The 12,184-nt window shown below is 54.9% G+C and overlaps 2 protein-coding genes across 2 annotated transcripts; one reads left to right on the forward strand and one right to left on the reverse strand.

The window, feature by feature from the left end:
• Positions 1-331: 331 nt before the first annotated feature.
• CABS01_01581 (uncharacterized protein) lies at positions 332-3,085 on the forward strand (the record flags this gene model as incomplete). The annotated part of the gene is made up of 3 exons (XM_060534961.1): positions 332-2,421; positions 2,533-2,944; positions 3,017-3,085. The coding sequence occupies 3 exons, from the start codon at positions 332-334 to the stop codon at positions 3,083-3,085; spliced, it is 2,571 nt and encodes an 856-aa protein (XP_060398150.1).
• A 2,590-nt stretch (positions 3,086-5,675) lies between these two features.
• Positions 5,676-7,296, reverse strand: CABS01_01582 (uncharacterized protein; the record flags this gene model as incomplete). Its single annotated transcript, XM_060534962.1, has 4 exons — positions 5,676-6,743; positions 6,796-6,944; positions 6,997-7,066; positions 7,168-7,296. The coding sequence occupies 4 exons, from the start codon at positions 7,294-7,296 to the stop codon at positions 5,676-5,678; spliced, it is 1,416 nt and encodes a 471-aa protein (XP_060398151.1).
• Between the last annotated feature and the right edge of the window lie 4,888 nt (positions 7,297-12,184).

Genomic DNA, 12,184 nt, shown 5'->3' on the forward strand with positions numbered 1-12,184 from the left:
ATCTCCATTGCTCTTCCGGGTACTGCTCCATACTCTTTTCTGCTTCTTCCTCAAGAGAAACAAGCAGCTAAACTCCGGATCACTTGCATCCCAGATCGGTAATCCATCTCGGACCTCGTCTTACCTCACTTCGCCCAAGCTCACTCCTCTACACGCTACTCTACGGGAATCTGGGACATCAACTCGGCCGATAGCCATCACCCCACACCCCGACAATCTTATCCAAGGGGGTGTATTCCAAAGAAAAGGGGTGAAGAGAGGGAAGAGTGCCTTAGATCGAGGGTAGGGTAGCAGAGCCGACTCGGCCGGCGCAAAGAAGAGGGAACGAACCATGTCATCCGCGTCGGACATCACTCAGTTCACGTCCGTCTTCCGTGCTCAGTCTCTGTCCGACGGCCAGCGCAGGGTGACAAAGCGCAACCGTCAACCCGTCTCGTGCCTAGCCTGCCGCGCGCGGAAGCTACGATGCGATCGCGCACTCCCATGCGGTGCGTGTGTTAGGCGCGGGGACGAGGGGGCATGCAAGTTTGGGGCTGCTGCCCCTGCCTCAGCTTCTACTTCTGCTTCTGGACCTGCACCTGCATCTGCATCTACACCATCTACATCTGCTTCTGTCTCTGCCTCTGCGTCAGGCGGCGCTAATGCTGTCACCGGCACCGGTTCTATTACCGTTTCTGGAAGCGATGCTATTCCTGTCACCTCTGGTGGAGGCATTGGGAATACTCCGACCTCGACCACTCGTGCAAACGGGAATCTAGCCGCTGTCACTTCAGATGGAGCTACTCGTCATCGACGTGGGAGTGGAGCGGGACAGCAGCCGCGTCCGGAGGTTCACTTCCGCCTCCGAAAATTGGAGGATATGGTCCAGGACCTCGTCCGGAGGGGCATGAATTCATCCAAAGACCGTGACCGGAACGGCCCCCAGTCCACCCCGGCACCGGCCTCAGGACCCGGCCCCACCAAGTCCACCGGGACCGTCAACGCCGTGCCGACACCACCGACGGACTCGGAACCACTCCAGAGCGGAAGCAGCACCGGCGATGACTCCCCAGCCCCGATTGCTATCGACGGAGACGACGCCTACTACGGCGCAACGCACTGGACCGCTCTCCTCCATCACATCCGCGAGATCAAAACGGCCCTTGAGCCGGATCCTACCGTTGCTCCTGAACCTCCCGAAGGTGGCGCCTGCTCCATCGGCCCAGACTTCCTCTTCGGCGCCGTCGTGCCCGTCTCCCTGCCGGAGGTTCTCTACAGCCTCCCGCCACGACAGGACCTCGAGAAGCTACTCGGCGTCTACTTCAACGCTAGGTTCACCGCCGTGCCCTTTATCCACGTCGGCCGCTTCCAACGCGAGTACGCCGCTTTCTGGGCCAACCCGGAGTCGATGAGCTGGCTCTGGATCAGTATCTTGTTTTCCATAATATCAAACGCCACCGTCATCGTCCGCGGTAAGGGCAACGCCGAAGCCCTCGGCCTCAACCCTGCAAAGCTCAAAGAGGCCTCGGCGTATTCGGGCCGCGCGGTGCAGTGCCTCATCAAGGGCAACTACCTCGCCGCGAGACCCTACTCAGTCGAAGCGACGCTCCTCGTCGCCTACTCCCGCGTACTAGGCAGCAGGGACATGGACCCGGTCCTCTGGAACATGTTCGGCGTCGCCACGCGCCTGGCCCAGCGCCGCGGCTACCACCTCGAGCCCTCGCACCTCTCGGTACCCATCACCCCCTTTGACGCCGAGATGCGCCGCCGCGCCTGGTTCTACTGCGAGGCGTTTGACCTCCTGCTGTCCTTCCAGCTCGGCATGCCGGCCATCGTCCACGAAGGCGACAACGACGCCGTCGGGCCCGAGAACCACCCGGACGAAGACTTTGACGAGAACACGACGACGATGCCGCCGCCTCGCCCGCCGACGGAAGCCACGCCTTCGCTCTACTACTGCTATAAGTCGAAACTCTGCCGGATCCTTCGGCGCGTCATCCGCCACGCCCTATCCCCCGCGCAGCCCGCCTACGCCGAAACCCAAGTCCTCAACGACACCTTGCACGCCTGGCACGCCGCCCTGCCCGCTGTGCTGCGCGTGAGGCCGATCCGGGAGACGGGCTTCACGGAGCAGAATCATACGGTCATGCAGCGGCTGATGCTGGAGCTGATGTACAGTAAGGCGCTGTGCGTGCTGCACCGGCGGTACCTAAGCAGGGAAAAGGGGTGCTATAACGGGGACCCGCGCTTCGCTTCGTCGAGGGAGATCTGCAGGGCTGCGGCGCTGCGGGTGTTGGATTTGCATGCCGAGTTTGATCGGGAGGCGAGCCCCGGGGGTAGGTTATTTGAGGATCGGTACATGTTGAGTAGTCTGACGTTGCATGATTTCATGATTGCTGCCATGGTTGTTTGTTTGGATCTGAATGAGAGTACGGATACGAGGTATGTTCTCTCGTCTTAGGAGCTGCTCCTTTCTTGGCCGGAAAGGGGGTTACGAGGAGAATAGCGGGCTTGAGGATGTCTGAGTTATCTTTGCTAACAACTGGGGAAAAGTGACGAAGACTATGAACGAAAAATGGAGGCCCTCAAGACAGCAAGCGAGATCTGGTCGCGGAGGTCAGACTGCTCCAAGGACGCAAGGCACGCGGCGGCGGTCCTGCGGGCCATGGTCCAGCGCATTTCGCGCCAGAGGAAGCAGCAGCACACCGACAACATCACGAGCACGACGGCAACGGCTGAGACGGCAGCGAATACAGGCAGTAGTAGTTTCGATGGCCCATATCGAGACCCGGCTCTGTTCAGCGAGTCGTTGGCTCTGCACTCTGGGTTCGGAGATGTTGATGGCTTGCGTTGTCAGACGCCAGGCCAGGGTCAGGGTTTCCTTGGAGAGAGGGCGTATCAGAGTGATGAGTTTGATTTTATGGCGTTGGATAATGCTTTGAACGATCCTGCTAGTGTGGACTGGGTAAGTTTTGACAGAAGATGCTTCCCTGGAGAATTATGATCTGGAGAGATTGTGAACTGACGATTGACGCAGAGCATGTTGGATCAATACCTGATGCTGGACCGGGCTGGGGAACTGGCGATGGACGTGTCCCTCGAATAAGATCCTTTCCCTGTTGTCATTTAAACTGTGATGCTAGCAGGAAGAGGAGGATCATAGTCTGCCGTCAACAGGCAAGGTGGCCTTGAAATAGATCGCCAGGGAAATGAAACTGGCTTCATCCTCCAACTCTAGCCGTATATTCAAGGCCGCACCGGTCCCTCCGAGGGTCTACTCGTTTCCCGAATGGGAGTGAGAGTAACGAGACTTGGTAACCTCTCGGTGCGCCTCTTCGAGGAGACGTTCTAAGTCCTCCATAATATTGTTATCGTTACTAGTCTCCGATATATTATCTTCGTAGAGCTTATCCCTAGGACTAGTGTTCGTGATGGTACTAGAACTCTATGAGGTTGGGTGAGGGCTTGATGGGTACTGTAGTCTTGAGACCCTTCCGTCCTTAGAGTAATAGTCTTTCGTTCTCATGATCGACTACCGCTCTAACGCGTCTATACTACTGTTTGCCGAGGAGAAGGTCCTACTTATTACTGCGTTTAATAATAATAGCTTAGATTACTATTAGAATGTCTCCTACCACGAGTCGAATAATGCCGTACTTGTGCACGAGCGTCACTTGATTGTTAGCCAGTCTGATTGTCATTGGCTCCTGCATTTCTACTCGGGGGATGCGGTGTCTCTCAACGAAGGTGAGGTTGCGCAGCCTGTCCTTGATACCGTGGAAAAGAGTAGCAGCCACACTGCTCGTTGCCGACGATAGTGTGATGATGTTATTCTTCGTGTTGAGGCAAGGTCGCAAGTCCCGATGTGACCGCCAATTGTCCAGAATCCTGGGCTGAGCTGAAGTGGGCACAACTCTCACTCATCTCACCCAGCACCCCTTACACGCACCGAAGACATATCCCTCAGGGAATACACCTCCAGTGGCAAACATCTCTCCACGAGGTAAGGTAGCTATGTTGGAAGGAGTCCTTCGGGCCTTTTTGACGTCTGAATGGTTACTGACCTTGCATCCCGAGGTGGCCTTCCTGCCGGCGAAGCATGTGGAAGAAGCCGCCAAGGTTTGGCCATGGTCGTCACACTGTTGCCTGCAAGAAGGGATTGGAGCCTGGTATGGGCGTATTTATAGCGAATGATATCTACCCAGACCACGAGAGAGACTCGAGTTTACGAGTACCTTACTGAGTGGACATCACCGCAGAGCAAATCCCGGATACCATCTCGAACGAACACCAAGGCCAATTCTCACACTGGATAGACATCCCCTAACCGTCTTTCCCAGGTCAAGAATATCACACAGATACAACTCCGTCTCGGTATCTACGCCAGCCCAGTCAATCAACCACATCATCCAAGGACCACGGCTCACGCCAGCTTTGCAAGAGGTCGACAACCACATCATCTTCAACATCCGTCACGCTCCTTCTACACGGACACGCCTACCTATCAAAGTCTCGTATGATCCATCCCAGTGGCTTGCATTTTCATAATGATCGATTCAAGTATCTGACCTACGCTAGATTAGATCTCGTAACGCGAAGTAGGCAGTTCGAAATCCACCTCTCGGAATCTAATACGCCAGTCATGTGTATGTATATGGTGAACTTGGTGACCTGAGCAACAACGGGGCTAACACAACCCAACACGTTTGAGACAGGCATTCGAATTTATACGTTCCTGTTCCCTGGCAATGGAAACAGCAGGCAAACAAGTCTTCCATTCTTGTTGAAGTTGTTTTCGCAGCATGAAGCCTGGAGATTCAAAGTGCTCCGCCATCACGCTAGTTCATCTCGATAGGCCAAAACGAACATCTCGTATCGTACACGCATCAGAGTCAGTTCCGGCAACTGCATCATCATATCGAGGAAGGGTGGCATGTCACATCAGGAAACGCAGAGGTCATTGAGTGGTGTAGTGTAAAGTTTCATGTCCATTGTATCCCTCTCTCTCTCTCTTCTGTCTATCGGCCTCCACACAACTCTCTCCCCAAAATATCTCTCAACCGCCGTCTCGCATTCACCAATCTCTCCCCCCAACAGCGCAGTCGCCTCAAGCTGTGCCGGACACGGCGAGCCCTATTATCAACTTTAACGAAAACGTGCGGCAGAACCTAACCCAATGCTTAAAAACCCCTGCAACCGCCATGCGCCGTGCTGCGCTGTACATTATCAAGTTGTATGTTTTTTGTTTCTCTCCTTAGAAACAGAAAGTTCTTAGTTAAAGAAGGTCCCCATTCCCGAGGTGAGATTTCCATGCCAGTGATTTTATGATGCCCCGACGACCTCCAGAAGCGGAGACGCCGTCGACGCACAGATGAAGAGAAAACCAGAAAGAAAGGCTAGTGTGTTCGTCATTATCCCGGAATAGCCAGTGTGCGCGCTGGATGCTACTCCGTGGTCGTCATGCGGGAAAAAAGTGTAGCTCAGAGGATGAATAAGTTTTCGTCGGAAAAGATGAAGAGTGACGGACAAAGGGGATTGGTGAGTGGTGGATAAGTCGTCAACCAGGTGTGGCCGCCTGGTTTTCTCAAACATCGATCCGGCATCTGGCTGGGTTTGTCCAGTGGGCATTTATATAGTGGTGAGGTGTAGTCTTAGCCGTCCTTGTGGCAACACGAACATAAACAGAAGCCAAGATTCTAGCCTATGGAATTGTTAGTGACACGGTCCGACGATGGGTGAGACACAGAGAGATACATACCACAGCAAAGCACCTTCATGAACTTCTGGAAGCCTGTAGGCTGAGGCTCGGCAGGACGGCCATTAGGAGGGGCCGGCTGCTGGTTCATCGGTGTCTGTTGAGGAACGTTCTGGGGGAGGTTGCGGTTGCTGTTCTGAAACTGGGCCTGAGTTGAGCCGGTGGGGGTGGCCATGTCCCGAAGACCCCCGACTCCGGAGCCCCGTTGCGCGTTCAAGGCGCCGGGGGCGTTTGGTTGACCTCTCGACTTCGCCATCTGCTTGATCGGAGAAGGAGGCGGGGGTTGCGCGGCGTTTAAACGGCCGACTGTCAGGTTGTTTGGGTTGTTGGGGTTTGCAGCACCGCCCCGATGGCCGCTGTGAAGCTCCATCTGAGACGGGCCGGGTCGAGCATTTGGGTTGTGCAGGTATCCGGGGTTGTGGCCCTTCATGGCATCCCATCCCTTCCCGTTGTCCTTGGAGATCTTCATCCAGTCGTACTCGCCGTCCTCGACCTCGCCGGTGTTCTTCAGGGCCTGTGTGAAGAGCTCGCGGAGGTAGTCGTAGTCGGGGGTGTCCTCGAAACCGAGATTCCGTACGTAGGTCAAGTACTTGTTGAACTCATCGGGAAATCCTTCGCAGAGGTCCTTGATAGGGGTGGTCTGCTTCTTCTCACCAATCTTCTCGTACTTCTGCTTGTTTGTTGCAGCCTTCAGTCCTTGCCAGGGAAGACCGCCTCGAAGGAAGTACATAAAGACGTGACCGAGAGCCTCGAGATCATCACGGCGGGATTGTTCGCGACCGAGATGGGTGTTGATACTCATGTATCGGGCGGTACCGGACAGCGACTTTCGCTCTCTGTAAGGGATGTGCTGCTTCGTCTTAGGATCGCGGTACTGCTTGGCCATGCCGAAATCGACAACGTGAATCACGTTGGCGGCTTTGGTGCCCGGTCTGCCGATCAGGAAGTTGTCGGGCTTGATGTCACGGTAGATGAGGTTCTTCTCGTGAATGGTTTGCACTCTCGACAGCTGTATCATTCGTTAGTCGATTGACATTATGATAAGGCTGGCCGTAACTCACCATCTGCTTGGCAACCATGACGACGGTCTTGATGGTGAACCTTCGGCCGCAGTGGTCGAAGAGATCCTCAAGGGAGGGACCAAGAAGGTCGATCACGAGGATGTTGTGCAGACCCTCCTGTCCGAAGTAGTAGACGTTGGGAATGCCAGCTTCAAAACAGTTAGTAATGCCATCGAGCGAAAGATTGTGGTATGGACATACGGCATCCGACGAGAATCTTGTACGTCCGGTACTCATCTCGCAATTGAGGTGCGTCGCTTTTACGCGGCTCCTACGACGAGAGAGAATATTAGCACGATGTTGAAGCAATATTGAGCGACCGCGACGCCCTTGAACGACGCGGTATCTGATTGAGTGAAGTCGGCGACGTACAAATTTGATGGCGACCTGTTGGTTATTCAGGAGGTTGGTGCCCTCGAAAATGACACCGAAAGATCCCTCTCCAATCTTCTTTCCCACACGGTAGTGCACGCCGACGACGTTGCTCGATGAGGAAGCCATTGCGTCGAAGGCCTACGTCCTCTTACGGACCGTAGTGTCGGGGCAAAGGCAGGGCCTGGATGCTCGGTTCAATCGTGTCGGTTGTCGGTCGAGGCGGTCTGATGGAGTCGATCGGGGGTTGGTGTATGAAGGTGGGAAAAAAATATGGACGATATGTCTAAAAGGACGATGAGGGTCGCAGGTCAGCTAGCTGCTCGTTATCCCGATGCCCATTTGAGCTGACTTGGTTTCGGGGAGGCGAAATCAGGCCGAGAGGACGGGAAGGGGGTGGTTGCGTGGTTGTGGTTGCTTGGAAGAGGATTTCAGGAAAGGAAAGGATGAATGGGGGAGGACTGGGAGAGAATGGATGGAAATTTGGGGCAAGTGGACGGATGGCAGCCGCAGACGAGTGATTTCAGTGGGTAATCCGCCCCCCGGACCACATGCACTGCACGGGGAGTGCGAAGCAGCTGGCGGGAAAAGGATGGGCTGGACCGGGCTGGGCTGCTGGGCTTGGGGCTTCCCAGGGCTGTTACTGGCAGGTAGCCGCTGGGTACGGAGTGAGGTGAGGTGGTAGGTAACTGGTTGAGGAGCAACTTGGGGTGGTGCCGGAGCCTGGAGGTGCAGTGCAGATGGAGCGAAGAGGGAGACGGGAGGGAGTTGGGTACGGGTACGCAGTACGGAGTACAGTAAGGTACTCTGCAGCAGAAAAGAAATAAAAACAAAATAAAAATATTGAGTTGAGGTGGTGCCGTTGGTGGTGCCTCCACAGGCATGTTGCTGCTGTTGTGCTGTGCAAGCCAGCGCCCAGCGAAATTGTTGGCTCGGTGCCGGGCCGGTCTCTCTCTGTCTCTCTCTCTCTCACCCACACACACTCACACAGAGCAACACTCACCACGCACCACACCACAGTATACACACACGCACGCGCGCGCGCAAGACCAGTACACGAATCGCCTAGCCTTGGCCTGAGGCCGAAGCTGAGGGCAAGAGAGAAGGGGGGCGGGAGAATGAGGGTACGGACACAGGCGGTGATGGTCCAGGCAAGGGTGCATTGTGCAATGTGCAGGGGACAATCCGATCGGGTGTTGATTGTGCAGAGGCGTCCATCCGTTCGTTGGATGCCGCCTTGTGCTGTGCAGCAGCGGGTGGGCTCTCATCACAGCCTCCCTGTTTTTCTTACTCACCTAGGATCTGGATGTTCCTGTTTCTGCCTTTGGGCTGAGATCAACCTATTCCTGTCCTGCTCTATTCGCAGGCTCTCCTCTCTGTCGGTGCTGCTGATTTGATTTCTTGTCGTGGGCAGACTGCCTAATCTAATGCTTTAATTCGTCCGTTGTTGTTGGAATGTCTTGTCTCGGGGGGCGACAGCAGGGAGGCGGTGCGAAGGCTGAGTCGTATCTCGCCGTTGTCGGATTGTGCCGGTGAATCGTCTCCGATCGAGGCTTGTCGAGGCGAAGAGGAGCGCGACTAGGAGGGAAGGAAAGGGGAAGGAAAGAAGAAGGAGAGGAAGATAGAGAAAAAGAGGGAGAGATAGATCGAGAAAGGTGAGATGCTACTCCGTATTCCGTGCAGCCGGTGTCGTCAACGGTCCAGGTGAAATTACAAGCGACGCCTCAACCTCTCAATAACTAAACCTGCCTTGCAACGCTCACCGTGGCCCACACTTCACATTCAATGAACGATGGGGGGTCAGATCAGTTCTGGGTTCAAGGTCCAGGTCCCAAGTCCAGTTTCCAGGATTGGTAAAGTGAGCAACGACGGTCGAAGGGGGGGAAGCGAGAAAAAAAGAGCCACGAACGACGAACGTGTGGGCGGCTGTCTGTCGAGGGGGTAGGGAATGGATCTAATGTCTAATTTCAACAGACGAGGGGCCCGGCGCCGAAAGACACGGTGAGTGGAAGAGGACTTTCGGAATTTTGGAACAACTCGGAGAAGAAGATTGGGAGATTGGTAGATTGGGAGCATAAACACAAACGGGCTTTCGCGACAACCTAACATATCGATCATCAAACGCAGCACAAGCTACAGAGCGCTCAACTTTGGATTGGTCCAGATCGGAAATGGCATGAGAGCTGTACGGCCGCTCCGAGCTGCCTCCCGGCCTCCCTCCGGCATGTCTGGTATTTGTTCCGTACAGAATGGTGAATGGTTACGGATAGAAATAAGGTATCTCTGAATGTCCGTCAGATGGGTGGTACGTATCTGGATAAGTCCGAATACTGGTTGAGTAGGGTACCTGAGGAAGACGGTTACGAAAGGGAAAGCACTGAGCAACTGGCCCTGCATTCCCTTTTTGCTAAGGTACCTGACCGGCTTGAGCATCGTGAACGGACACCGACACCAACAAAATCAAGCACAGACCAGCTGATGGCAATGGCGTGTCACCTCACAAAGGGGAAGACGGCTACTAGTGCCTGATTACTGAGGTTCTAGACGCAAAAGAGGTGGAGGTATTCTGTACATGGACGCATACATCCAAAGATACTTGTCGTGTAGGGAAGGTACCTTTACCCTGCCTTACCGACAGCTCTGGCGGACCTAGCAACCTGACCTTTCGAGGTGGATTTCCCTCTGCCAAGGCCAAGGGCAGGAACGGCCTGGCAGGCCGGTACCTGTCGTCAACCCAATCTCCCACCAATTTCCCATGTACCGGAGTCGACTTCTGTTTTGGGGTCTACCGTCTACCGTCTACTAAACCGTAACCTGGTCTGCCCCTCTCAGTCGGCTCCAATTCGCAGTACATACCATCCAACACCTTCCCTCTCTCCCAACTGTTCGTTGCTCGTATCCTCTTTTTTACCACCTATATGACCTTGCTCGAGAACCCACGCCGTATTCGTCTCTTCTCGTCTCGTCTCGTCCCAATCTCGAAGGAAAACGAACTCCTCTTCATTGCACCTCAAGATAGGAGATCTGAACTAGTACGGAACTCCGGCGTCCGCCCTCTGCATCCATTCTCGTCTGAACTCCAGCCACCCGTGGCCCGTCGTCTGTCTGCCAGGCATCTGTACAGATATTCTGCCTGTCGGCCCCGCCATTCACTCTCAGTCTCTGTGCTGAGCTGTGCTGTGCGGTGCGGTGCCATGCGGTGCGGTGCGGTGCCGTAGGTGTTCTACGAGCGAACGACCACGGGAGAGAGACACAGACGCTATACCACGGGCAAGGGTCATGGCAGAGACCAGCGGATAGTCCACCCAACGATAGGTACGCCAGGGGAACCGGGGACACACGCTCGCGCCTATCTCGTCCAGGATGTTGCATGTTCCTTTGCCCGTAGGCATTGCGGCAATCCCAAGCCAAGCCAAGCCCAAACAGCAGTAGAAAGTCGCGCTAGAAACGACCCTAGAAAACACACGGCGTATGCCCTGTGCGGGGATCGAGGTCCGCTGACGGCCTAGCCTGCGTCCGCCGCATATCTCGCTTTGTCCCCGTGAAGGAGGAAGTTCATATCCTAGCCACAACAGGCCTTGCTCTTCACTTACCATCGGCCGACGACCCCTTTCAAGGGAGCCTGGAAACCTCCAAACAAGGGGCAACGACCAAGTCTGAGATATGTCTGACTGGGAGACGACGGATATGGCTCATCGCCCGTTGATGTCCAATTCAGTCTTCACACAGTCGGCATTGTCTACGCAAGCGCATCAGGCGAAGACACTCGACACACCCTGAATCGTGTTGAATCCCACATTCCACATTTCAAAACGTGAACGTCGGTTGCTTGTCGGCAATTGAGAGCGTCCTTCGAGAAAAGTTGATGAGACATATCGATACTTGGTACTATTCCCACAACGGCATCTATTCAACACAAGGCTGTACCTTACTCATGGCAGCCGCTTTATTCTTGGCGGTTGGCATACATGGTGGTACGCTCGACGACATGTTCGCGCGTCCCACATGGCATGAATGTGTATTTCCCTGCAAACCATTCACAATGACCATTTCAATCCTGCGAAAATTCTCTTCCTCGGCAAAGGCATAACAGCATAAACTGTGGCCCAAGCACCATGCCGCTAGCCCATTCAGAACATCCAATGGCACGCCGTTAGTCGCCTGTTCAACGGAGAAGAAGAAAAAAAGGCTTGAGAAGGTTGAAAAATGGAGGATCACCAACACGAACCCACGCGTATGTACCCGTTGCAGGTGCTGGAGGCGCCGCCGTCCAATTGCCATTCTTCCTGCAGCAGAACCTTGCCCGTACCGGCTTGGACCTGCAGCGGCGCTACAGTCCGGCTCGTTTTATCCCCCACCGCCGCGATGCCGCCCGAGATGCGGTGAAAGACCGCCCCGCTCCGTTCCATGTGGGAAGTCAACCAACAAATGCCTCCTCACGCGGCAACCGGCTGGGATACCGCTTCTGCTTGCCATTCGATACGGACTGCCTCCTCTCAACGCTGCCTGTCGTGCTATCGTGCCCATCATCCGATGTCTACACTACTCCCGTCACTATTCAACATGTGTGGTGGCTCACCAGCCAGCCAACCATCCGCGCTCTCTCCGCCTTACGGTTTCACCTTTCTCCCGTACATCCCCGTCAGCTGGCCCTCCGACCCGTCAGACATATTCTCCAACGTTCGAATGAAACGCTGACCCATCCAGCACTCCTCTAGAGTCTCAACTACGAACAGGCCTCCCCACGTTCATCTTGGGCCCGTCATCCAATGAATAACTACCCTCAGGCCGTCTAGACCGCACCATAGCTCTCGTCTAGCCGGTGACAGTCACAGGGTAGACGCATTCACTAAAACCAAAAACCCCGTTGGAACACACGTTGGACCTGACGGCGTTCCAGCTTCTGTGGTCATTGTCCTTTTCGTTTCTAATCGGGCGAGTCGAAGCTAACAGTATTTCCTGAACCAAGATTTCACGGCTAGTCATCCAGCAGGTATACGGCGAATCAGATTCTCGA

Source organism: Colletotrichum abscissum (genome assembly GCF_030869225.1).
Source record: "Colletotrichum abscissum strain IMI 504890 chromosome Unknown Scaffold_3.1, whole genome shotgun sequence".
Taxonomy (NCBI): domain Eukaryota; kingdom Fungi; phylum Ascomycota; class Sordariomycetes; order Glomerellales; family Glomerellaceae; genus Colletotrichum; species Colletotrichum abscissum.